This window comes from Neoarius graeffei, chromosome 19 (assembly GCF_027579695.1).
Source record: "Neoarius graeffei isolate fNeoGra1 chromosome 19, fNeoGra1.pri, whole genome shotgun sequence".
Taxonomy (NCBI): Eukaryota; Metazoa; Chordata; class Actinopteri; order Siluriformes; family Ariidae; genus Neoarius; species Neoarius graeffei.
In genome coordinates, this window is record NC_083587.1 from 52463746 (window position 1) to 52491430 (window position 27685).

A 27685-nucleotide genomic window follows, 5' to 3' on the forward strand; every position below is an offset into this window, starting at 1 on the left:
CTTATCCAAAGAAATAAGCAAAATGATTTGAAAAACGGTACTAAATCCAGGCTTGTAGTACTCAAGTCCGACTCGTGCCCCAATTTTAAGGGCTCGTGACTTGGACTTGTGCGTTAACTGTATTCGGATTCATAAATTGGAGACGAGGACTCGGATTTTTTTCTTTATTTTTCGTAACGCGTCGTAATAATTTGGCAGAAGATATTTATATCTACATTAATTTTTATACTAATTTTGTGCAAGAGAATGCACATTCACCTGTTCATACGTCATGTTGAGGAACAAACTAACGTTAATGGCGCTAAAATGCCTGGAGAGAACGCCCCAGGATTGTCCGCTTTGCTTATACAGACTTCTCGTGCAGTGGGAAAGAAACGCACTGCTATGAAGAACGTGCTGAAGAACTATCGAGGAGACAACGGGGACAACCTCGAACTTCAATCGTCATTCGGTAAGACTCCACCCGGAGAAGGAAGTGACGTGCTATGTTCATTGCTCTGTTGATAGCGAGGCTTGCTGACTGATGAACTAGCTAGTGTTAACCCTCTCTCATGTTATTTGCCCTATTGATAGTGGGCGTGGCTTGTCTCGGACTCGACTCGAAATTTTCTTTAAATGAATGGACTTGAACACTGGGTACTCGAGACTGGACTCAGACTCGAGGTTTAGTGACTCGACTACAAACACTGACTCAATCCATAATCTATACAACGACCTTCCACTCATCGTACCTTTCGGCCACGTTAACATCGTCCTATTTGTCCCTTTAACCCGCGTTTAGACTTGCCAAACGTGTCCATTACACACCTCCAAACCACTATGTTTATAAGGCAAAGCAAACAAGCAGAATTAACCACATACATTTCTTTTTTTTTATGCAATATGTAAATCAACTCATGAATATGTACGAGCACGGCACTTTAGTCTGACTTTAAAAGACGTAAATAGGTTGCATTCAGTCATGTGACTTTTGCTTGCAAGCGAATAAAATGGTGGTCAGACAAATCAAACGTGGCTGCCATTATGCGAAGAGCTAGTGAAACTGTCTCCAACTATTTTCGCAGTTTAGAGGCCGATGCATGGTCAAGATATCGTCAGAAAGTTGCTCTTTGCAATGGGATAGATGCTTATACACTTGTAAAGAAGGATTTTTCCTACGAGTTGGAAAATTATCCATCTGTTGAATTCCCAGACATCGTTCTACACGGACAAACAGATGAAAACCTGCAAGAGCACGGAGGAGAACTACTTTTTATACGTGGTTGGGTTAAAGATCTGCAGATAAGGCACTACAAGATAAATCCTGTACTGTTTACGCCCAGGCTTTTTGTACACGTCATTGTGATGATTGCTAGAAGTTTTAGTATCGGGTGTAAACAAACCACAGCCACTCGATTCTCAATCCTCCCTGCTCTTCTCTTCCAGGTAAATCATTCACAAAGATCCACAGTAACCCCTTTAAAGACCTGGGTTTTGGTGAAACAGGATGGAGAAGTCATCACGCCTCACCGTAACTGCATCACCGGGGAAGCAGTTTCATGCCGTTAACTCGTGAGCTCTGCTCTTGCATTTACATGGATCATCTCGATTATCTTACCTATCCAGTTCAGTGTAAGAGCCCAATCTACATCATCGTCCTTGCAAAGACTGCTCCGACATCCTGAAAACATGCGCGTTAGTTTATAATATGGCGACCACAATCAAACAGTGAACAAAACACATGAGGACTTGAGCATCTTCTGAACTTCAAAACATCACGAAATAACAGAGAAAAATGATTTGAGAATCCAAACAAAATAAACCAGAGGAATTTACAGGACTCCCTAAAGTGAATGACGCATGAAATGGAATGACGAATGACAGGTAGTAAATTTGAACAATAAATGGTCCCTTGTCATTCAGATTCTTACAAATGGAATAACGATTGAAATCTTTAGTTTTAGACCTCCCTAGGATAAGATAAGTGGGTGCTTGGTGGGATATCAGCTTTTACAAATGGAATGACAGGGTTTCTATATGTATTGACTTACTTTGAGCTAATGTTGTCAGTGATATCACCTTTTACAAATGGAATGATAAGGTTTCTAGGTGGAATGACATACTTTGAGGCAATGTTATCAGTGATATCAAATTAACAAATGGAATGACATTGTTTCTAGGGTTAGGGTTAGGTTATAGGTGATAAGTGGGTGCTTGGTGGGATATCAGCTTTTACAAATGGAATGACAGGGTTTCTATATGTATTGACTTACTTTGAGCTAATGTTGTCAGTGATATCACCTTTTACAAATGGAATGATAAGGTTTCTAGGTGGAATGACATACTTTGAGGCAATGTTATCAGTGATATCAAATTAACAAATGGAATGACATTGTTTCTAGGGTTAGGGTTAGGTTATAGGTGATATCACTGATAACATTGCCTCAAAGTATGTCATTCCACCTAAAAACACTGTCATTCCATTTGTAAAAGGGGACATCACTGATAACATTAGCTTAAAGTATGTCATTCCACCTGGAAACGCTGTCATTCCATTTGTAAAAGGTGATCTCACTGATAACATAACCTAAAAGTATGTCATTCCACTTAGAAACAATGTCATTCCATTTCATGAGCTGAAAGCATGTCATTCCACCTACATGTCAATCGTTATTCCATTTATAAGAATCTGAATGACAAGGGACCATTTATTGTTCAAATCACTAGCTGTCATTCGTCATTCCATTTCATGCGTCATTCACTTTAGGGAGTCCCGGAATTTACAAACCTTTCACGAAGTAATCACTGCAAACTCGAGCGTTCTTCGACTCGGCTCCCTTCCACCACAGAGAAAGGTTCAAGAGCCACCTCTTTTGGTCTTTTGGTCAAATCCTTTGCTCTTTCACCCTTTATCACTTCACGGGGAACCCGGAAGAAACTTATCAATTTCACAGTTTGATCGATTCGAGCAGCGCAAAACACAAGCGTAGGGCATTTTAAAGGAGAGCTGAAGTTATTTTTAAACTTGCTTTATTTCTTCATTAACGTGTTATTCAATTACATTTTCCGTTTTAGTAACCTTATATCGTGACTCGTATTGGCAGCTAATTGCAATTAAATATTACGCTTATCAGCCTATTCGGTTTTTAGCCGTGTTGAATTTAGTTCGTTTGGTCCACGGCAGGCGTCGCTTATCCGCGCGATCTTCACGAGACTTGTGCGAGACTTCGAAACGTCAAGTGTCAGCCAGGTGTCAGTGCCGTTATTTTGAAAACTGTTTTCCGAAGGAAATATTGCACAAAAACGAGTTTAAATGACGATTACTGCCTACTTTTTTCAAACTTTCCTGATCGCTATCAAAACAAACAAAACTTCCGGCTTGATTACGTCAGCGTTCGAAAGAGGGCGCGCGCGTCTTTTGACAACGTTGGCAGATGTCGGTCACTTTGATTTCCGCTGTACGTTTTACTTCCGTCCTACGACGTCTCGCACAGGTCTTAACGAATCTCGTGTACGGCCGTCGCTTTGACATATGGACTGATATATTACATAGCATATTTCAAACACTCATAACTTGCTATAGCAGTGACAAAATAGCGATCAAAAATGCGTTCCTATATTTAATAAAATGAGATAAATAGAATTTTGATAATAAAAAAATTTGCCTTCAGTTCTCCTTTAATTACTAGCAAGGCGCCCCAGTGATAGTAACGCTTTGTGAACAGTGAACTCAACTGACCACCACTTCATGTCTTGCGTATCTAATGAGGCGGATGTGACGTCGGATGCAACCCAACAACTGAAGCAACAATGGGATTTGTTTGGAGTGCAAAACTAGGCTCTGGAAAGACAAGAGGAATTCAAGCAAACGTTATGTACTGTAATTAGGACTAGTTCACCCATCATAACTAACGAGAAAATCTGCGATGGAAAAAAGCCCCCAGAGCTTTGTGGATGAATTTGCATGAAAAGTCGAACAAGTTTAGCGAATATCAACACGATTCCGTATAAGTCGCAAACTCAAAAACAAGTCCTGAGCTTCAACCGAATACATTAAACACTGCTGCAGTTTATTCAGTGTGACCAAGAAATGGATATTAAACAGAGGTGGACAAATCACTAGCATGTGCTCATACCGTGTTCATTATGGGATGTTCAGTGACGAAGTGGCAGCGCGACATTGAAAACGAGATCAATTCCATGCAAATTAGATGAGTGGAAAATCCAAATTGATTTCTCAGGCGGGCGGCACGGTGGTGTAGTGGTTAGCGCTGTCGCCTCACAGCAAGAAGGTCCGGGTTCGAGCCCCGTGGCCGACGAGGGCCTTTCTGTGTGGAGTTTGCATGTTCTCCCCGTGTCCGCGTGGGTTTCCTCCGGGTGCTCCGGTTTCCCCCACAGTCCAAAGACATGCAGGTTAGGTTAACTGGTGACTCTAAATTGACCGTAGGTGTGAATGTGAGTGTGAATGGTTGTCTGTGTCTATGTGTCAGCCCTGTGATGACCTGGCGACTTGTCCAGGGTGTACCCCGCCTTTCGCCCGTAGTCAGCTGGGATAGGCTCCAGCTTGCCTGCGACCCTGTAGAACAGGATAAAGTGGCTAGAGATGATGAGATGAGATGAGATTTCTCAGGCACGTGTGGTGTGACGTTTTCTCAGTTCCCTACTCAGCTTTACTGCTGAGTCAAAACTTAGCATCTCATCTCATCCTGACACATATGACCTCTCTTTAAATATACTGTACATAAAGATAATTTTCGGAAAAAATACAGCTTGTAGAGAGGTGGCAGGGATAACATTTGACTCTGGTGAGGGCACGTACTGTAGTTAGCACGGTTAGATTGCTTTGCTAATCTGCTAATGAAGCTAGTACAAAAGGCCTAGCATGAAACAGGGAAATCAAACCACTCATTTTGCTCATGTGAATGAAGGGTTAGTCTGGATTAACGCACTTAACTAGCTAACCAAGTTAGGACGCATTCTTACATTAGGTTAGTTGCACTTTTTCGCCCTGCGAGTTCGCTTTTCATGCAAATAGGCAATAAAGTTATGATTTGTCCACCCCTGCAGTATAGTACAATAGAGCTGGAAAATCAGAAACGTAAAAATTAAGCAGATTTGCACATTAAAAGCCACAAGATTAATACTAACGTCAAGGTAGGTTTCCATGATTTAGCTTTGATCATGTGATCTAGCACAGTGCAGTCAGATCTGGTTCAATAACAGATTGTTTAAAAAAAAAGTAGTTAAATACTAGGCTTTCAGTTTATGGTTAAATATCTATAATACACGTATATGTACAGTGTGTGTGTGCGCATGCGCATGTTTAGGATGGAGTAAGCCCCGGGCTGGTCATATCTGCAGTCGGACTCGCCAGATACTCGCTGGACTTCAGGCTGGCCAGAGATTTATAGCTGGCCACTGAAGTTAGAGACCCACACAGACCTCTGAGAGACGGCGTGTCCTCTTTACCTACAACACACACACACACACACACACACATACAGATTAACATCTAACATGGCTCCAAATTAATTTAGTTACCCAGATGCTATTTTGGGCTGCAATTTGTAATAACAGGGCCAGCAGCACAGCGATCTCTTCAGATAAAGGATGTAATAAAGTGTGAGATATTAAAGCAGAAAAATAGCCTCAATGAGGCTGGAGCTCATACCAGCCACTGTTGTTGCGTGTGAGTTTGAAATCCGATCAATCCTGTAGGAGGAGTAGCGATTTTTGTGAAATTGCATACTGTATGACCCCTGTGGAGCTGCATCCGTGACAGGTGGCACCACCTGGTGAACGATTCTTGCTGGAATATATGTCTTTAGAGTCTTCTGGGTGAGTTTCAGTGAAAACATCCGAGCAGTTTACGAAGAGTAGCGTTTAATGTGACGAATCGCCCAAAAATTTCAGACGCCCATAAAACTGTAAATATGACACGTGACGCCACCATCTTGACAAATTTTATGCACACCCACCTGGGGAACATTCTATGCGAGTTTGATTGAAATCCAATCACTCTTGTAGGAGGAGTAGCGATTTTTGTGAAATTGCATATGACTCCTGTGGAGCCGCATCTGTGGCAGGTGGCACCACCTGGTGAACGATTCTTGCTGGAATACATGTCTTTAGAGTCTTCTGGGTGAGTTTCAGTGAAAACATCCGAGCAGTTTACGAAGAGTAGCGTTTAATGTGACGAATCGCCCAAAAATTTCAGACGCCCATAAAACTGTAAATATGACAGGTGACGCCACCATCTGACAAATTTTATGCACACCCACCTGGGGAACATTGTATGCGAGTTTGATTGAAATCCAATCACTCTTGTAGGAGGAATAGCGATTTTTGCGAAATTGCACATGACTCCTGTGGAGCCGCATCTGTGGCAGGTGGCGACACCTGGTGAACGATTCTTGTTGGAATATGTCTTTAGAGTCTTCTGAGTGAGTTTCAGTGAAAACGTCCTAGCAGTTTATGAAGAGTAGCGTTTAATGTGACACGTCACCCCAAAATTTCAGACGTCCATAAAATCGTAAATATGACAGGTGGGGGGTTTATAGCATCAACGAAGCTGACTTTATGTTAGGACTGTTAATGTTATAGTCATGCTGTCTGTTGTTGCCTAAATGAGGATGGGTTCCCTTTCGAGTCTGGCTCCTCTCGAGGTTTCTTCCTCATGTCGCCTGAGGGAGTTTTTCCTTGCCACCGTCGCCACAGGCGTGCTCATTGGGGATAGATTAGGGATTAAAATTAGCTCATGTTTTAAGTCGTTCAAATTCTGTAAAGCTGCTTTGCGACAATGTTTATTGTTAAAAGCGCTATACAAATAAACTTGACTTGACAGGTGGCACCACCATCTTGACAAATTTTATGCACACCCACTTGGGGAACATTGTGTGAGAGTTTGATTGAAATCAAATCACTCTTGTAGGAGGAGTAGCGATTTTTGTGAAATTGCATATGACCCCTGTGGAGCCGCATCCGTGGCAGGTGGCGCCACCTAGTGAACAATTCTTGTTGGAATATGTCTTTAGAGTCTTCTGGGTGAGTTTCAGTGAAAACGTCCTAGCAGTTTACGAAAAGTAGCGTTTAATGTGACGAGTCACCCAAAAATTTCAGACGCCCATAAAATCGTAAATATGACCGGTGGCGCCACCATCTTGACAACTTTTATGCACACCGACCTGGGGAACATTATATGCGAGTTTGATTGAAATCCGATCACTCCTGTAGAAGGAGTAGCGATTTTTGTAAATTGTGGACGAATGACAACGACAGACGGATGGACGACAACGCGTGATTGCATATACAAAATATTACAGTTTATAATACTGTAGTTATTACATCAGGATATTAATAAAGCGAATAGATTGTAATCTTAGTGTACACACACAGATTCTTCGGCCACTCATACAGTTATCCAATCCCATTTTAACCTCAGATTCGTGTTCTTGGCTGACAGGAGTGGAACCCGATGTGGTTTTGTGCTTTTTGAGATGCTTTTCTGTTCACCACAGATGTAAAAAGTTATTTGAGTTAACGTTACCTTTCTTTCCTGCTAATGTCGATTCAGTCTTTTGACCTCTCTTACAGATGAGGTATTTCTGTTGATTCACAGAACTTAATTTTTTCCCCTGCACCATTGTTTAACCTCTACAGATTGTGGTGTGTGGGTGTAAATCCCAGACCATCAGTGCTTTCTTAAAATACTCAAGCCAGCCCATGTGGTACCGACAACTATGCCATGCTTAACATCACTGAGAATCACATTGCGCTGCTGTCACATGATCAGCTGATTAGACAACTGCATGAATGCGCAGGTATAAAGTGGCAAGTGTGTCTCAATCACAATAATACAAGCTTTTATTTCCCCATCTGATCCAAATCATATAATAATACTATTATTAACATCATGTTTCCACATACACACATTGATTTCTTTTGTGAAAACTGATACCAAACTAACTGGCATGCACACACCCAAACACACACACACTGTACCTTCTCTGTGCCAGGGGGTGAGTCCGGTCTTGCCATCCAGACTGTGCGTGTGTGTGTGTCCCGGCTCCAGGGACATCTGAGACAGACTCATATCAGCAGATAGCTGGTCTAGACTCGGAAAGCTCTTTCTGTGAGTACACACAAACACACGCTTACAGAAATGATGCTGTTGCTCTTTTTGCAAGGAATGCTCACACACACACACACACACACACACACACTCTTACTCAGTATGATGCAAGTTCGAATGCTTGATTATTCTACTAAATTTTGCAGCTGCAGGTCTTTCATGGATTTCTGCTTCACCTGCAAAAAGCTCACCTTGAGTCCAATAAAAACTACAATGCGATTTCCCAAAATCCTCTCTGTCTAAGGTCCAGGGAAGAACATTTGACTCCAAGAGCCAATGACTACATGTGGACAGTATGTGGATTAGGTGTTCCTAATAAAGTGGACAGTAAGTGTAGATCACATGCAAGGATTTAATTTTTTTGACAGTTGCTTTTTTTTTTTGGTGGCTGAACCTCAAACAGCATCGATTGGATATATAATACATTGCAGAAGTATTTATATTACATACTGTAGACGCGAGTGTTTTAGTGGGAAATACACCACTCGCATTTTTCATACGAGCTCCATCCGGGACATGGAGAACCAAAACCGCAACATAAATCTCTATTTTTTTTCACGGTGCGGTTTCCATCAAATCCTGCGCTCTGATTGGCTGGCGAGCGGGTCCGTATCCTACGGTACGGACCCCGGTTACGGACCTCTGACGACTCGCTCGTTCACAACAACTACAAACATAGTAGCATTTTTTGTCAACATTTATCTTTTTTTGAAATAAGATTTATTTATAAGATTATCAAAAATCTTGTAAATTTTTGCCAGCATTTCTCAGGAGAATAGCATTAATTTTACAGCATGGATAGCGATAACGACAGTGTTCACAGCGAAAGCGAGTTTTACTACCCTGAGGAAGAAGAAATAAAAGAAAACATTTCAGGAGAAAGCTAAAAACCTCTAACTTGCTAACGCCGAGCAAAAACATGGCTGAATTCTGAATGACTCCTATTTGTATAAATAGGGGACTACATAGGCGGCAAAATGTAGTTTTTTTCCCTGTCATGGAAGTGCACTTGTATACCGAGGAGGAAGCCACTTGCATTACAGCCGTGAATGAGGATTCAAAATGGCGGCTCGGCTCGGTTTTCCCTTTCGGGCGCTCTCGTTTTCTGTTAGAATTTGGTAAAGAAAAAAAGAAAATGTATATTATTTACCAGCTTAAGGTCGGTCCATATGGTGAAATACCGTGACCTTGGCCTTGAATACTGACCTCAGCCCAGAGGGCCTCGCTTAGTACTTTCAAGACCTCGGTCAAGGTATTTCACGATACGGACCTCCCAGCTGGTAAATTATATATTATATGCATGTATGTATGTCACTCGTGAGCAAATCGATGAATTATTTTGATAAATATGGGTACTTTTTGTTTGTGAATGTCTCGATATAATAAAAAGAAAATCACACGTTGGCTTGAAGATATGAAGCTTATCTTCTCGTGTTGAAAAACTCGCATTTTTTTTAATACGAAAATGCATCGCAGATCTGAGTGACATGTTCAAATAATATTGGCTGGCATTGAGTGGGATATCAGATATATTCCATTCAGCTAGCAGGATACTGAACAAGTCGAAGACGAGTGAATGATGTACAGTGGTGCTTGAAAGTTTGTGAACCCTTTCGAATTTTCTATCTTTCTGCATAAATATGACCTAAAACATCATCAGATTTTCACACAAGTCCTAAAAGTAGATAAACAGAACCCGGTTAAACAAATGAGACAAAAATATTATACTTGGTCATTTATTTATTGAGGAAAATGATCCAATATTACATATGTGAGTGGCAAAAGTATGTGAACCTCTAGGATGAGCAGTTAATTTGAAGGTGAAATTAGAGTCAGGTGTTTTCAATCAATGGGATGACAATCAGGTGTGAGTGGGCACCCTGTTTTATTTAAAGAACAGGGATCTATCAAAGTCTGATCTTCACAACACATGTTTGTGGAAGTGTATCATGGCACGAACAAAGGAGATTTCTGAGGACCTCAGAAAAAGCATTGTTGATGCTCATCAGGCTGGAAAAGGTTACAAAACCATCTCTAAAGAGTTTGGACTCCACCAATCCACAGTCAGACAGACTGTGTACAAATGGAGGAAATTCAAGTCCATTGTTACCCTCCCCAGGAGTGGTTGACCAACAAAGATCACTCCAAGAGTAACGCGTGTAATAGTCAGCGAGGTCACAAAGGACCCCGGGATAACTTCTAAGCAACTGAAGGCCTCTCTCACATTGACTAATGTTCATGTTCATGAGTCCACCACCAGGAGAACACTGAACAACAATGGTGTGCATGACAGAGTTGCAAGGAGAAAGCCACTGCTCTCCAAAAAGAACATTGCTGCTCATCTGCAGTTTGCTAAAGAGCACGTGGACAAGCCAGAAGGCTATTGGAACAATGTTTTGTGGACGGAGGAGACCAAAATAGAACTTTTGGTTTAAATGAGAAGCGTTATGTTTGGAGAAAGGAAAACACTGCATTCCAGCATAAGAACCTTATCCCATCTGTGAAACACGGTGGTGGTAGTATCATGGTTTGGGCCTGTTTTGCTGCATCTGGGCCAGGACGGCTTGCCATCATTGATGGAACAATGAATTCTGAATTATACCAGCGAATTCTAAAGGAAAATGTCAGGACATCTGTCCATGAACTGAATCTCAAGAGAAGATGGGTCATGCAGCAAGACAACGACCCTAAGCACACAAGTCGTTCTACCAAAGAATGGTTAAAGAAGAATAAAGTTAATGTTTTGGAATGGTCAAGTCAAAGTCCTGACCTTAATCCAATGGAAATGTTGTGGAAGGACCTGAAGCGATCAGTTCATGTGAGGAAACCCACCAACATCCCAGAGTTGAAGCTGTTCTGTACGGAGGAATGGGCTAAAATTCCTCCAAGCCGGTGTGCAGGACTGATCAACAGTTACCGCAAACGTCTAGTTGCAGTTATTGCTGCACAAGGGGGTCACACCAGATACTGAAAGCAAAGGTTCACATACTTTTGCCACTCACAGATATGTAATATCGGATCATTTTCCTAAATAAATAAATGACCAAGTATAATATTTTTGTCTCATTTGTTTAACTGGGTTCTGTTTATCTACTTTTAGGACTTGTGTGAAAATCTGATGATGTTTTAGGTCATATTTATGCAGAAATATAGAAAATTCGAAAGGGTTCACAAACTTTCAAGCACCACTGTATATCTGATATACCACAAAAAAAAGCCAGGCAATATCTCATCATCTCTAGCCGCTTTATCCTGTTCTACAGGGTCGCAGGCAAGCTGGATCCTATCCCAGCTGACTACGGGTGAAAGGCGGGGTACACCCTGGACAAGTCGCCAGGTCATCACAGGGCTGACACAGACACAGACAACCATTCACACTCACATTCACACCTACGCTCAATTTAGAGTCACCAGTTAACCTAACCTGCATGTCTTTGGACTGTGGGGGAAACCGGAGCACCCGGAGGAAATCCACGCGGACACGGGGAGAACATGCAAACTCCACACAGAAAGGCCCTCGCCGGCCACGGGGCTCGAACCCGGACCTTCTTGCTGTGAGGCGACAGTGCTAACCACTACACCACCGTGCCGCCCTGCCAGGCAATATTATTATTATTATTATCTTACATACACATTCCTTTTGGGTGACCAACGCGTCTTTCTCTTTCAAAATTCTCTCAAAATTTTCCGTATTTAACAAAGCAAACCTGGCGGCCATGTTTGTTTACAAATTATCACAGTCGCTCGCTAGCGTGGAAGTTTTACATCTCCGACGTGTGAGGTCATGTTGTCTTGACAGCCATGCAATATCATCAACCATATTCAACGCTCATTCTCCATTGGGTAGAGTGATGTAATACACGTAGGACAAGCGATATGCGAACAATATCGCATGCTATCAAACCAAATGAATGAAACCCACTAGAAGGGTATAGAACACATTTTTATTCCATCGAAAAAGTGTCCTGTATGGATAATAATTCACAGTTATTCCACGAAATTGAGTCATACATGAGCTGATAGCCGACGAAGCACCTAGCACTGAGTCGGCTATTAGCCATGTGCGATGAGATTGAGTGGAATAACTGTTTTATTCTATCTACATTCACTGGATTTTGAGAAACGGAGCATTTTCATTTTTAGCAAATTCGATAAATAAAAACTTTATACAAAACGTCCGACAAAATCATTTCCGCTTAGAATGTAAACAAACCGGCGAAATGACAGGAGCAATTTGTGAAATACTATAATAATAATAATAATAATAATAATAATAATAATAATTGAAAATTAGAAAAAGATACGTTCTTACCATCAAATACTTTCATTCCACATTTTGTTGCTTTTTTTTGTATTTTTTTGGGTTTTGTTTTCAAGTAGAGTTTTTATTTCATCCTCGGTTGGTTCAGCAAGACACTCCGCCATTTTGTTTTTCTCTACTCACTGTATATGAGCTGATATCCTAGTAGTAGAGTAGCCAATCAGAGCACGCAAGTACTCATATCCAGTGGATGTGGATAGAACAATTCCTGATATTTCACTCTGATGACGTCACTCCCAGTGTTTTCCCGCTGATTAGATGCGTGTTGTCAAAATGGTGAACCGGTTCAAAATTAAAATTATTTTTATTAAACTTGCATTTTTTTGTGGACGTGTCCATAATCATATAAAGAACGTTACACTGTGGCACGAAGATATGTGGTTTATCTTTGTTTTAAAAACATTTTCACTCGTTTGCTTTGCTCGCTCGTGAAATATACATTCACCGCTTGAAGACAAATTTCATATCGTCGCACCACCGTGTAATATCCTCTATATATTATACCCCATATAGTGACCATCTATAGTGAATGTGGTATATCATTATATCAACCATAATAATGTCCAGTCTCATAAGTTAAAAGAAACACAATATGCAGATTCATACTCTTCCCAGTGTCCTGTGCGCTTCTGGTAAAGGAGAGTGTCCAGAGCGACGGCGTTGCTGTCCACGGCACCAGGCGAGGGCCACTGATTGGTCAGGTGAGAGGTGAGCTCCTGTCGGGATCGCAGGTCATGGTTCTTCAGTACGGTTCTGCTGGGTTTGGAACACACGCACACCCAAGACAGGTTTCAGCCATAAATGACATGCTTTAGAATTTTATATTCACTGAAAGAGACTGGAGAAACAGCACTGCACTAAGATTGTCGCTAAGAACTGTGTGTTAGCTTTCTGTACTGAAAAAGTCAGTCATAAAAGAGGAACCTGATGTTCTAAAGCCAAAGCAGGTGCAAATTATGAAATACGAACCTCGTCGGCTGCAATCATCAGCCCAAGAGAAGCACTTAGTGCCCTACTCTGCAGGACATTCTTTGACCTTTTTTTAAACAGAGTGGCTGCTTGCAGAGAGACAGCGGAGAGGAAATTGCCTCAGCGACTGCATGCAAATTGTCTGAAAGTGACCTCAAAACCATGCTGCTATATATTAGCAGCAAAATGCTGGCATCTGCAAGCTTTATTAATAATACAGGACGCCTCTGCAGCTGTAAAGTGCAAAGGTTCCACTGTGCTGGTATATTTGGTGATGCAGACCAGGCGCTGAAGCACATCATCATCATCATCTGAATGATGTATCTGCAAAATGAATAATCAAAGAACCATATGCTCTGTAAAGTCTTTGATCGGACTGCGTGACTGAGCGAGCTGTACGTGATACACACCGGAGAAAATGCACACTTATGTAACTATATGACCACATGTCCTGTCAAACTGAATATAAATTTGCATTTACATATTTTAAAAGCCTTTATAACTTATTACAGTGCTTTCCTGCCTTTGCAAATTCACATCACATCAAACTACTAATTTCCGAGTCTGTCAAAGTGAGCACCATCAAAACTCAGACATGACAGGAGTACATAATTTATAATTAGAAAAAGATTATCATCAGGAAGCTCTCAAAATATTAAGGGAATACAAATACGTTTGGCAGAAAGGTTCACAGAGCATCTGGGTGAGACCAGAAGTGTGCATCGGGATCGGGCAGCAAAAAACAGCCAAAAATAAAACACAACCAAAAATTCACATGGTTTTTACCTTCATGTGAAGAGCCTTCACATCATGTTGGTGTGGTTAGTAATTTTTTTTTTTTTTTAACCACAGATGATCAGTTTTGCCAATTTAGCAACTTTGTTGCTAGATTTAGTCTTTTTTTTTTTTTTACCTTCACGTCAAACTACTAATTTCCAAGTCTGTTGAAGTGAACAGCTTCAAGCAAACTCTCCAATCTGTCATCCTGCCATCCATGGGCGCCGCCAGGGGGGGAAAGGTTAGAACAATTCTAGGGGCCCAGCACTGCCATGGGGCCCTTTAAGGGGCTGATAATATGCTTTTAATGATTTTAATAAGACTTTTGAAATAACAACAATGCAATATTCCATCTGGTAAAATGAGCTAATTGAACAAGGTTGTCTTATTTCTTGAGTTCTTCAACATATTGTCATTTAACCCTCCCCCTTTTGCGAAATGGTATGGTCCAGTTCTGGTAGAAGCGCGATGCGTTAAATCTGTGTGCTGATCAGTGCAACGCTACTTGCTGCTGTGTCGCGGTGCAGCAGCCAGCCAGCCAGCAGTGGAGTGCGTACAGTCTATGATCGCTAAATATGAAGAGTGGCTGTCAAAAACAAAGAAAGGCAGCTGAAAGCTGAGAGGGACCGGAGAGGCAGGCAACTGGTCACTCATCTCATCTCATTATCTGTAGCCGCTTTATCCTGTTCTACAGGGTTGCAGGCGAGCTGGAGCCTATCCCAGCTGACTACGGGCGAAAGGCGGGGTACACCCTGGACAAGTCGCCAGGTCATCACCAGTGATGGGAATGACGGCGTTAGAAATAAACGGCGTTACTAACGGCGTTACTTTTTTTAGTAACGAGTAATCTAACTAATTACTTTTTACATCGTTATAACGCCGTTCCCGTTACTTACAATAAAATACTATGCGTTACTTTATTAAAGCTGTTCTCATCTGGCACGCTGCTCGTTCAGCCTTTCTTTACTCTGCTTTAGTGTGGGGCGGGGAGACACGAGACAATACACAGACACAGTAAGCCAATCAGAGTAGATTTGGACAACATATGTAAGTAGGCCACGCCTACTGCACTACTGCACACTCTTTCAATCGGAAGACCCAGCGATGGCAAGCGGTCAGCCCAGCACTGCGCTTTCACATTGGAAATACAGCCATTACTTTTCATTACTTGAAATAAAAGGCAAGAGTGTTTACGTGCAATGCACATTATGTCGAGGAACAAAGCGTTTGTCCTCGTCAGTGGCCAGTAATTAGTAACATAATTTTAATAACTACAAAAATATATTACATTTGATAGATGTCTTATCTCACAGTGTCCCACAAAAATATTAATATAGTGTAGATAACATTACTAATTGGTTCTGTTAAGTGTCCATTTCAGTCATTAAACACATTTAACATTCACTTTTATTATGATTACACTAATTGAATTTGATTTTTTTTTTGAGGGGGGAACAAAATGTAACGGAATAATTACTTTCTCTGGTAATTAGTTACTTTTATGACAAAGTAACTCCGTTACTAACTCAGTTACTTTTTGGGAAAAGTAACTAGTAACTATAACTAATTACTTTTTGAAAGTAACGTGCCCAACACTGGTCATCACAGGGCTGACACATAGACACAGACAACCATTCACACTCACATTCACACCTACGGTCAATTTAGAGTCACCAGTTAACCTAACCTGCATGTCTTTGGACTGTGGGGGAAACCGGAGCACCCGGAGGAAACCCACGCGGACACGGGGAGAACATGCAAACTCTGCACAGAAAGGCCCTCGCCGGCCACGGGGCTCGAACCCGGACCTTCTTGCTGTGAGGTGACAGCGCTAACCACTACACCACCGTGCCGCCCCACTGGTCACTCAGTTTTTCCCAAAGAAAGGTAGCTATCGCTCACATGCGTGTTCAAAATATTAGCGAATGGTAAATGAACAGTATGAACGTGGTTGGATTAGCCTATCAAGAGAACACTTTTACAGTTTGTACAGTGACATTTTTTCCATTTTAATAACCGAACTGACTTGTGTGATAAACAAGATGAAATATTACATTATGCTGGTGCTAATAACTAGTGCTAATAACCAGTTTCATAACTAATGGGGTGCCCTAAATATGCACAGATTCAGCCTCAGGGGGGCCTCCGCCCTACCAAACCACTGAACCCCCCTTTGGAGAAGGAGGTAAGCAGCAATACAACCCATAAATGCTTTAGGATTGAAGTTTTTAATGAGCGAGCGCCATATACAGTTTGCTAGATTAAAGTGTTGCTAATAGTTTGCTCGATTAAAGTGTTGCTTAGCAGTCACATCACACATTTCACTACCAATTGTCCTAGCACAAGAAGGCATGTGGCAAAATCTTGAATTTTCATTTGTGATTGTAAATGCACCAGAATTAGTCACTGACCAGTTTTCATCTAGTCCCTGGTAGGTTAATACATAAAATGTAATAATAAAGTCACAAACTCAAGGTCCATGGGCTATCAAAAGTCAAATAAATGACAATAGTGCAATTGTGACGAGGGTGGGCAAAGTTGGGGGGCCCAAAATTCTAATCTTTCATGGGGCCCAAAATTTCTGGCGGCGCCCCTGCTGCCATCGTCAAAACTCAGACATGACACGAGTAGACAATTTATAATTAGAAAAAGATAATCATCAGAAAAGTCTCAAAATATTAGGGGAATACAAATAATGTTTGCCAGAAAGGTTCACAGAGCATCTGGTTGAGACAAGTGTGCATCAGGATTCGGATCCTGCAAGACAAGGAAATTAAATCAATCAATCAATCTCTACAACCAAGATGTTCTTACTTCCATGTGAGCGTGAGCAAGCGGTCAGATATGAAGCTGAAACACAGATCACGTTCATCAACATGATTTTTACCGCATCCTTAGTAACTGCCTGGTCAGGGTCATGATGGTTTAAATTAGGCTACTAATTTGTTTCTATTTTGTGAAATAAAACTAAATTTGGAAAATATAACAAAAATAAGATGGATATTTCAGCACTGCATGAACTCAAACTCCTGATGAGTGTATGAGCAAAATATTTGCAAGGGCACAAAACTGACCTGAATAGAATAATATTATTATAGCTTATTATATGGCACAATCTACTTCCGGTAAAATCGTGTGCTCCGATTGGTTCGTTGGCAGGCAGTATTTTCCTGTAATGCCTGTAGGCAATTACGGACTTTCTTTCCAAGACGCCGGCTTTCAATGTTGCAAAAAACGAACAAAACGACAAAAAAAAAAAAAAAAAAAAGACCTGGATATCAAAACGGAATCAAAAACGGTCGAAACATAAAAAACAAACAAGAGTCACCGAGTTATTCAAGAAGTGATTAACGAAGAGCATTCAGAAACCGCTAACAGAAATTCAGTTTTGAAAACGCCAGCCGTTTATTCTGCATGCGTGACTCAATTACGTTACAAATATGACGTGACCAAGCAACGTCACGCCTCATTATAATAATGACCATCTATTTTAATCTTAGAAATAAAAAAAGCCATATAATAAACTCCTTATTAACCTCACTTGCTCGGTCTTTATGGGAAAATATCAAACCTTGGTCTTTTTGAATGGACGGCTCGGTCTGTACTCTCAATGCCCCGGTCTGATATTTTCCCATAAAGACCTCGTGCTCAGTTAATAGTTAATAGGTGCTCTGGTTTCCCTCACAGTCCAAAGACATGCAGGTTAGGTTAACTGGTGACTCTAAATTGACCGTAGGTGTGAATGTGAGTGTGAATGGTTGTCTGTGTCTATGTGTCAGCCCTGTGATGACCTGGCGACTTGTCCAGGGTGTACCCCGCCTTTCGCCCATAGTCAGCTGGGATAGGCTCCAGCTCGCCTGCGACCCTGTAGAACAGGATAAAGCGGCTACAGATGATGAGATGAGATGAGTGTATTTCACATCAATAAATCACTGCATTGTCTTGGGACATCACTGTGATACCAACAGAGATGGACAAAGTACCCAACTTCATTACTTAAAGGGCTGATGACACGAACATGACTCTATGCAATTTCTTAAATAAACTATACAACATGGCAAACATGTTAGATTTCTGTTATAATTACGTGAAAAGAAGCTGTTACGCAAATATCCAACTTTTAACTGCACACCGCAAGAAAACTGGGTCCGTGGCTCGCGGCCATGTTGTGACGTCAGCGGGAGAACACGCTGCGGTTCACTGGCTGTTCTACTCTGGTTCTACTCAATGGAAATGGCGCATGAAAACGCCGGTGAACTCTCTAGTGCTAGCTCTTCCTCTTCTGGGAGTCTAGAATTGTGTTGATCTCTTCCGAATAGAATCTATGATAGCCTACCCTCTTTACCCTTTGCCTCTCGTTGCTAGGTGGCAGTTACATGAAAGCCGCAAGCTTTCACAAGCAAATACATGACTGATATCACGCCGACTTTATGATTACATTTATGATTATCATGTAGAATCTATAGCTCTACGTACCTTTATCTTATGTCGTTTCACAATACATGTTCTGACAGGAGGACTGTCTTTGGAGGAGTCGCCTTGTCCCAGGCGACTGCTGGATCCGGCATAGCTACTAGTAGACCCCCTCCGGAATACTGGCAGTGTTGCCAGATTGGGCGGTTTCCCGTCCAGTTGGGAGGTTTCAAGTGCATTTTGGTGGGTTTTGAACATATTTTGGGCTGGAAAACTTCAGCAGTATCTGGCAACACATACTGCTGACATTTTCCAGCCCAAAATATGTTCAAAACCCACCAAAATGCACTTGAAACCTCCCAACTGGACGGGAAACCGCCCAATCTGGCAACACTGTGTAGGCACTGCTGATGGTAGTAACACACGTTTGTGCTGAACTGAACACCCAAGAGATTCTTTTAAGCTGGGAAGGGTGTCAAAACAATCCAAATCGAAGTGTTCAGAGCACAGGACAGATGTTGGTGAGGGCTCCCACTTGTCACGAGTGCGCCTGACTTGCTTCACCCACTTCGCATGCAGCTCGGGATCTCTGGGAAACTTGAATAAAAACTTACCCCATCCTTGTAGGTTTTGGAGCCAAAGCCGGCAACACAACGCGAAGGCATAATAACTAATATATACACACACACACACACACACACACACACACACGAGTGATTCCACGCTTATGGGTACTGAAATGGGGACATGAACTTTATTTTTACCATTTCTTTTTTTACATCAGGTCACAAAACATCTCATATCATCTCTAGCCGCTTTATCCTTCTACAGGGTCGCAGGCAAGCTGGAGCCTATCCCAGCTGACTACGGGCGAAAGGCGGGGTACACCCTGAACAAGTCGCCAGGTCATCACAGGGCTGACACATAGACACAGACAACCATTCACACTCACATTCACACCTACGGTCAATTTAGAGTCACCAGTTAGCCTAACCTGCATGTCTTTGGACTGTGGGGGAAACCGGAGCACCCGGAGGAAACCCACGCGGACACGGGGAGAACATGCAAACTCCACACAGAAAGGCCCTCGCCAGCCCCGGGGCTCGAACCCAGGACCTTCTTGCTGTGAGGCGACAGCGCTAACCACTATACCGCTGTGCCGCCCGTCACAAAACATGTAATCTTTAATGAATGATATGTTAAAAGATAACTTTAATTTTCTGAGATGTAATAAAAACATATTTATATGCCAAAGTCAGAACGTAACAGAAGTGTTGTGGACATATATATTCTCAATTTTAACAATGTAGAATTACTTTTTGAAACATAGGAAGGTGATGTTTTAGCAAATATAATTAATAAACATGTGTAGTAGAATAAACATACACATTCTTTCAATAAGATTAACATGGTATATAGCTAGATTGTAATTAATTTGTAACAGACGCGAGATGGACAATCGTAACAGAAGTAATGTAACAGACATTATTTTGGAACTCATAGGCTTGACTTTGGCATATAAATATGTTTTTATTACATCTCAGAAAATTAAAGTTATCTTTTAACATATCATTCATTAAAGATTACATGTTTTGTGACCTGATGGTAAAAAAAGAAATGGTTTTAGGTGAATAAGTTCATGTCCCCATTTCAGTACCCATAAGCGTGGAATCACTCATATTATATATATATATATATATATATATATATATATATATATATATATATATATATATAAATAATGTATAATAATAATACTAATAATGACAAATTGAACACCTGTCGCATCAACAATAAACTGGTAAGTAAGGAGGAAGGTTCTTTCGCTGACGTCATATAGACCATCCTCCTCCTTCGTCTCCTGGGTGCTGCAGCCCTGTCAAATTTGCCCAAATAGCCGCGTTTTTTATCATAACTTGTAAAATAGGCGCCTTCGTGAATTAATATATGGATCATCGGGAATTACTTTTTATGTTATAAAACATCGCCAAAGATGTCAAAAACGTGTCATCAGCACTTTAAGTCAAAGTACAGGTCCCACTGGTCAAATGTTCCTCTGATACAAATGAAAGTTGTCCAGTCAAATTTTTACTTAAGTTAAAGTACTTGCTTTTAAAAATACATTTTCTGTTAATGCATTGTTGTATTATTGCCACAACGCTTACAATACCGAATGCCTCTGAAGCAACTGACTGGATTTACAAAATGAACGCATGCTGTGCCATCATGGTGGTTTAACGTTAAGCTAGCTAGTCAGTGAAACTCCACCTGACATCACGGGCGATTGCTCTAAGACAATGAGGGAGGCTCAGCCTCCTCTAAAAATGACGAACATCGTGTAGGATGAATTGCGCTAGGCTTATGTTATAGCCGACCTTATAACATTGCTATTTCAGATCCAGAATCATAGAAATACTCGTATATATGTGCTCAACCCAACTACAGTGCAAAATCATTCCGTTATAACTTTAATGTGTGCATGAGTTTTTCCCCCTCGTGACAGCGCGATGCAGCCCAGCCTCAGTGGACTTCAATGGCATTTGGGAGCTATGCGCTTTTCAATCTCAAAATGCAAGACGATTATTGGACAAATACTGCGAAAACGCCCGCCCCACGGACTCCCAGCCTCAGTGCACTTCAATGGCATTTGGGAGCGATGCGCTTTTCAATCTCAAAATGCAAGATGATTATTGGACAAATACTGCGAAAATGCCCGCCTACGGACTCCCAGCCTCACATGGGAGAGACATGGCAAAGCTTTCCGCAAGGAGACTGGTGATTGGTGAAAGCGGCCGGATATTTTCTTTGATTGACAGCTCGTTTCAAATATAGACAGGCAGCGGTGAATCTCAGTTCAGTCGCATGCGGAATCGGAAGTGCTGTGGTGTATTGTAAGAGATCAGCTTACATTTCGATTTCATTCATTACATACGGTTTCTACCAGCTTTTTTAGTTTGTATATATTTTCATTGTAAATAAAGTGTAAATATAGTGTTGTCAAGTCTGCTATCTTAGTTCCAGAAATTTCGTTTATTTGAGTGACTGAACTTGAACTTGAGGGGGCTAGTCAGCTAGCAAGAAAGCTGCGCATGGATGCCAAGCATTGCTGATTTAATTTTGGCGAAGCCATTTGCCAGTCTTCCTTTCGAGGAAAAAATTAAAATTAAAGAGCAGGGTAGACCAACGCCTCAAATTGACTTGGTGAAAAAGGTAGGGAATAATACTCGTTCCTTTCAGCTCTCCTGGTACGAGAAAGTGAATTGGCTAACAGCAAGTGACCCACATCAACAACAGTAAATAGGCTACTTTAGTAATATGTCATGGATGGACCAAAAATATAGAATCTATTTAAAATGTTTATGCTGAGTATATTATATTGGAATATATATTTTTCTGGATATGAATTAAACACAGCTACAATTTGGAAAACATTTTTAAACAAAAACACAGCCGAGAACATTTCACACTACAAACCTGGATTAAAAGTGAAGGGTTATCAAAATTGTCAATAAAACATTTCTCAGTCAAAATAAGTAAAATATAGGGAAAGTGTCATTGAATGAAATGTGTGGCACCCAGCTCTATGTTTGGCTCCCCAAGGTCAGTGCTTGTGCCTATTCCAGAACACTCTGCTGTTACTGCTGAGGTTCCTGACAAAGAGCTGCTTTCAATAATGATCAATTTTTAAACAACATGCCACAATTTTAAAATATAAAATGTTAAAATATACCCCCCCCCAACACCACCACCATATTGGACAGTAGGCTAATGGGCCAAAAGAACCTGTTATTTCACAGTTTGTGACGCTGCCAACAATCAGCCAGATCAGAGGCAAGAGTATGGGCAAAATTGATGTTTTTTTCTTTTAAAATCTGGAAATATCGTAACCGACCAGCCTCCCCTGTTTGAAAGACTACCAGCCACCACTGCCTGACATGCTAGCAAACTCTTTTCAAACTCGAAATCATATTGGGTAGCAAACGCCACGAGAAAAGAAAGATTTCTACATTCGGTTTATTTGGCAAGATTATGCTAAAACATATTTCTGAAAGGACTTCAGATAAGTTAACGTTATTCATGTTAGCGTAACTCCGTTTTTACATGCTAACTAACAGTGTCCAAGTTAACTAGCTGTGTGTTAACGTTAGCCATGGACAAGGCTGTAGCAACTTGGCAGGCAAATCCATAGAAAGTCATTTGACTAACCAGACTGCATAGCTATTGCAATGTTATCGCTGGCTCTAAAACCACAGACAACTTCGTTGCAAGCTTTCTCTTGGAACAAAACGTTGATATACCTCAATACGCTTCTGCAGGTTGGACGACAAGTTTTTGTAAGCTGTGATGTGGTTCGTTTTAGGCAAACAAAGCAAACATTTAAAACGAAACGAATCTTTAATCCTTTTAGAAAACTGAAACATGGGTTCTAGGTAAAGCCATGAGTGCGTGCATTCTCCAGAAGAACCGCCTCCTTCCATTCTGCCATCAACTGACCATGTTTAAATAATGCTGCAGAGAAATCATTGATTTTATACAGTCTATGGACGTGACGTGACCCTAGTGATTACTGATAGTCTGTCTCAGTGTCACCTGCGATAAAACAATCATGAGAAAGGAAAAGAAAAAACATCCACTTTCAAAGCTGCTTCATAGTAACGAGGACCTTGATAGAAATGTAGTGGAGTGAAAAGTACGATATTTGTCTTTCAAATGTAGTGAAGTTAAAGTCAGAAGTTTCCAAAAAGAAATACTCAAGTAAAAGTACGGATACTCAAAAAGTGTACTTACGGTAAGTACAGTACTCAAGTAAATGTACTTCATTACTGTCCACCTCTGGATACCAATAATGAGATACAGTGTCTTGCAAAAGTATTCATTCCCCTTGGTGTTTGTCCTGTTTTATTTCATTACAAGCTGGAATTAAAATGGATTTTTGGGCAGTTAGCACATTTACACAACATGCCTACCACTTTAAAGGTGCACTTTTTTTTTTTATTGTGACACAAACAATAATTAAGATGAAAAAACAGAAATCTGTAACCCCCCCCCCCAAAAAAAAAGTCAATACTTTATAGAGCCACCTTTTGCTACAATTACAGTTGCAGGTCTCTTGGGGTATGTCTCTATTAGCTTAGCACATCTAGCCACTGGGATTTTTGCCCATTCCTCAAGGCAAAACTGCTCCAACTCCTTCAAGTTAGATGGGTTGCGTTGGCGTACAGCAATCTTCAAGTTATGCCACAGATTCTCAATTGGATTGAGGTCTGGGCTCTGACTAGGCCATTCCAAGACATCTTTCCTTCAGTCCTGACCAGCTTTCCTGTCCCTGCAAATGAAAAACATCCCCACAGCATGATGCTGCCACCACCATGCTTCACTGTAGGGATGGTGTTCTCAGGGTGTTGGGTTTGCACCACACATGGCATTTCCCATGATGGCCAAAAAGTTCAATTTTTGTCTCATTTGACCAGAGAATCTTCTTCCATGTGTTTGGGGAGTTTGCCACATGCTGTTGGGCAAACTCCAAACGTGATTTTTTTAAGCAATGACTTTTTTCTGGCCCTTCCATAAAGCCCCACTTTGTGGAGTGTACGGCTTAAAGTGGTCCTATGGACAGATACTCCCATCTCCACTGTGGATCTTTGCAGCTCCTTCAGCGTCATCATTGGTGTCTTTGTTGCCCTCCTTGCCCGGTCTGTGAGTTTTGGTGGGCGGCCTTCTCTTGTCAGGTTTGTAGTGGTGCCGTGTTCTTTCCATTTTGCTATAATGGATTTAATGGCGCTCCGTGGGATATTCAAAGTTTGGGATATTTTTTATAACCCAACCCTGATCTAAACTTCTCCACAACTTTGTCTCTGACCTGTTTGGAGGCTCCTTGGTTTTCATGTTGCTTGCTTAGTAGTGTTGCAGAGTCAGGGTCCTTCCAGAACAGGTTGATTTATACAGACATCATGTGACAGATCATGTGACACTTTGATTGCACACAGGTGGATCTTAATCAACCAATTATGTAACTTAAGTGAATTGGTTGGACCAGCTCTTATTTAGGGGTTTCATATGAAAGGGGGTGAATACTTATGCACACTCCAGATTTCTGTTTTTTTCATTTTAATTATTGTTTGTGTCACAATAAAAAAAAATAAAAAAAATGTGCACCTTTAAAGTGGTAGGCATGTTGTGTAAATCAAATGGTGCCAACTCCCCAAAAATCCATTTTAATTCCAGCTTGTAATGCAACAAAACAGGACAAACACCAAGGGGGATGAATATTTTTGCAAGGCATTGTACGAATCGCAGTTATGAATACATATTTATTCCTTTGTACCAGTGCTTTCACTTTACATCATTACTCTATGGTTACCATCCAATATTATTGGACATAAGAAATAATTGATATCGATCTGCGGGAGTTTTTAATGAGCTACTGTACAACTAAGGAACGAAGCGCATCATTGCTATTGAATGATACGATAATTATGTTTACACAGTAAGAAATCGTATAATGAAACAAAGAAAGAAAGCATACGATGCTAAGATATGTTGCCTGCCATGAAAAAAAATTCCATCAATATTTTCCGTAAAATGTGTAGATAAATAATCCTACGTTATTTTTTAAAAAGCAAATTTAAAAATAAAGCGCTGAATAAAAACCCATCTATCTTATGTAAATAAAAGATACAAATTTAATTGTCCAGTGGTCAAGTGTTTATGAGATGTTGCAGAGCACTTACGATCGGGTTCCCTGTGGTGGTACAAGTACGTCGTTCGTATGTACGGTCGCAAAAGCCATCAAAAATCAAGTCAATTTATTATCATATTCTTTTAACTATGGAGCGCCGCTTTGCTAATAACTCTCTGAGGCAGGATTTTTTTTTAAATTTCAGTGTTCATCTATACTTGAGACCAGTTATGAACTGGAGCGATGTAGCTGAGTTTGAGGAACTGTGTGAGGCAGAATTAACAGGATGTCGGTGAAAATACTCAGTCATCCAGGTTTCCATTGTAGTTTTGCACAAAAAAAGAAGCGATATATATATATATACATATTTTTTTAAAAGGTCAACAAAACAACTGTGAATGGTCTGTTTTTATTGAGGCATGTGATGTGATTATCTCCTCTCATGATCGCCATTCCAGTTAAACATAGTGACGGATCTCCAAGACCTGGTACGTGTCGTCATGGTGATTTTCATTGGTTTTGTTCCTCTTCATGTCATGTGACTTAAATGGAGAAAAAAAATGCGTTTCCACATATTGCTTTGTCATGAGGGAAAAAAAAACCCTACCTCATGTGAGCATACCATATAAGCTTTGAGATTTTATTTTTTAAATTCACGTTTCCATTACTCTTTCTTTTTTAGTTCGCAATTTCAAATTGCACATTAAAGCTAGACTACCTTTCAGATTTTACACGTTTAGGTCATAAAAAGAATTTTCCCTCGACACCCAAATATTTTTGTTTAGTGGACTGAAAGCTACTGAATTCGAATCACAGACTTCCAATTTTATTAGTTTTTTTTCCTAAAAGAAGAATTAATGAATTTAGAGCCATGTGGCCCTTAATTCTCCACTATTTTTTCTGCTTCACCGTGACCTCATTTAAGATACTATGTCATGCATGACGTGGTGGGCTTTCCCGTTTGCTCAAGGCATTGTGGGACGCAAATTTGAAACAGGAGAGAAAAATGGAGGACGTGAGCGTGCGAATGAAATGTGAAAGACTAACTACAGTAACAGAAAGTGAGAAGAAAAGACGTTATGTTCTATACGAAGGAAAGGAAACGCAGGACCAAACTAATAAATATCGGCGGTCGGCGAGCACCTCGGTGTGATCAGCTGTTCGTTTAGCGACAGAATGATGGAACCGTCAGTGCACGCTCAAAGGTACACCTGTAGATGGCAGTAATGCAACACTGTGGATGCCAGCTCCCGTAAAACCCAAAAAAAGAAAGTCAACCTGTAGATGCGCACACGGACTTCGTCTGTCTGCATGAAGCGAGCGATTTCATGCACATTATTTGCTCGGGAATCCCTTCAAATTAAATAACTTCCCAGCCACAGAATGGCCTGAGTTTTTTAAGATATTACAAAAATAAACATAAGGGTTGTTTTACAATCAGGGTACAAAGTTTGTGTCACAGGGGTCCAAAATTCAAATTTATTCAAACTGGTTCTTGTACCAGTTTTTAAGTGAAGGACAAGTTAAAGAACAGATTTCAGGTAATTTTTTGACATATGTGTATGGTAGTTTTGTGTAATCTGCTATAAGGTGGGAGAAACGAAGTGATTCTCGGAGAGGACTTTTTTTTTGACAATTCAGAATCCACTACTTCCATAGTGCTTTTAAATATAAGCCTGTAAGCTTTGTGTTCGTTGTGTCTAATATTTACACTACCGTTCAAAAGTTTGGGGTCACTTTGAAATTTCCTTATTTTTGAAAGAAAAGCACTGTTCTTTTCAATGAAGATCCAGGGGCTTCAAAGTTTGGGAGAATAGCAGGGTACAAATAATTTACAGCAGGGTGCAAAATGGTAAAATGTCTGCCAGCGGCAGACATAATGCACGCAAAGTGTGCAGGGATGGATGGATGGATGGATGGATGGATGGATGGATATGCAAGTACGAATTTTTCATGGGGCGGGATGGTTTGGAACAGGCCATCTAAAATTGGGATAACATTTACCCGGGACGGGTATTTGAGGCGGGTCGTCTAGCTTAAGCTTGATTAGCGTTGTTACGCACGCCAGTGTTTCCCACAGAAATTTTGGAGACTATGGGGGAGGCGCGGGGGTTGTTTAAAATTGAGTGATATGTTAAATATTAAGTTATTACTGAAAAACTATTGATTAAAAAAACAGACACTGAGAAATGGTCCTATAAACAACTTTACCAATATAAAAGATTACCAGGACTACAAAAATGCAGAAAAATAGGCTTTACTTATCCAAATGCACCTGTTGGTTCAAAAGTTAAAGTGCATAGAACCTCACAGCACAACATGAAGTTACCTTAAAATATAATATAAATGCCTCAGCTTTCATGTAAGAAAAAAAACTATTAATACTAGTACTGTGTGCAGGCAGTCTCTCCTGAAG

General features: G+C 40.8%; 1 protein-coding gene across 2 annotated transcripts in view; it reads right to left on the reverse strand.

Moving 5' to 3' along the window:
• Window positions 1-27685, reverse strand: part of rundc3b (RUN domain containing 3b) — a 103736-nt gene that overhangs the window by 6784 nt on the left and 69267 nt on the right. The window contains exons 9-11 of one of the 2 annotated variants that reach the window (XM_060900264.1): window positions 13038-13184; window positions 7981-8108; window positions 5128-5448 (exon numbers count right to left, since the gene is read on the reverse strand). In XM_060900264.1, the coding sequence (XP_060756247.1) occupies window positions 5303-5448; window positions 7981-8108; window positions 13038-13184 (421 nt within the window). In that variant the 3' untranslated portion in view covers window positions 5128-5302. Of the gene's footprint in view, window positions 1-5127; window positions 5449-7980; window positions 8109-13037; window positions 13188-27685 lie in introns of both variants that reach the window. The other variant, XM_060900263.1, reaches the window with a different exon arrangement.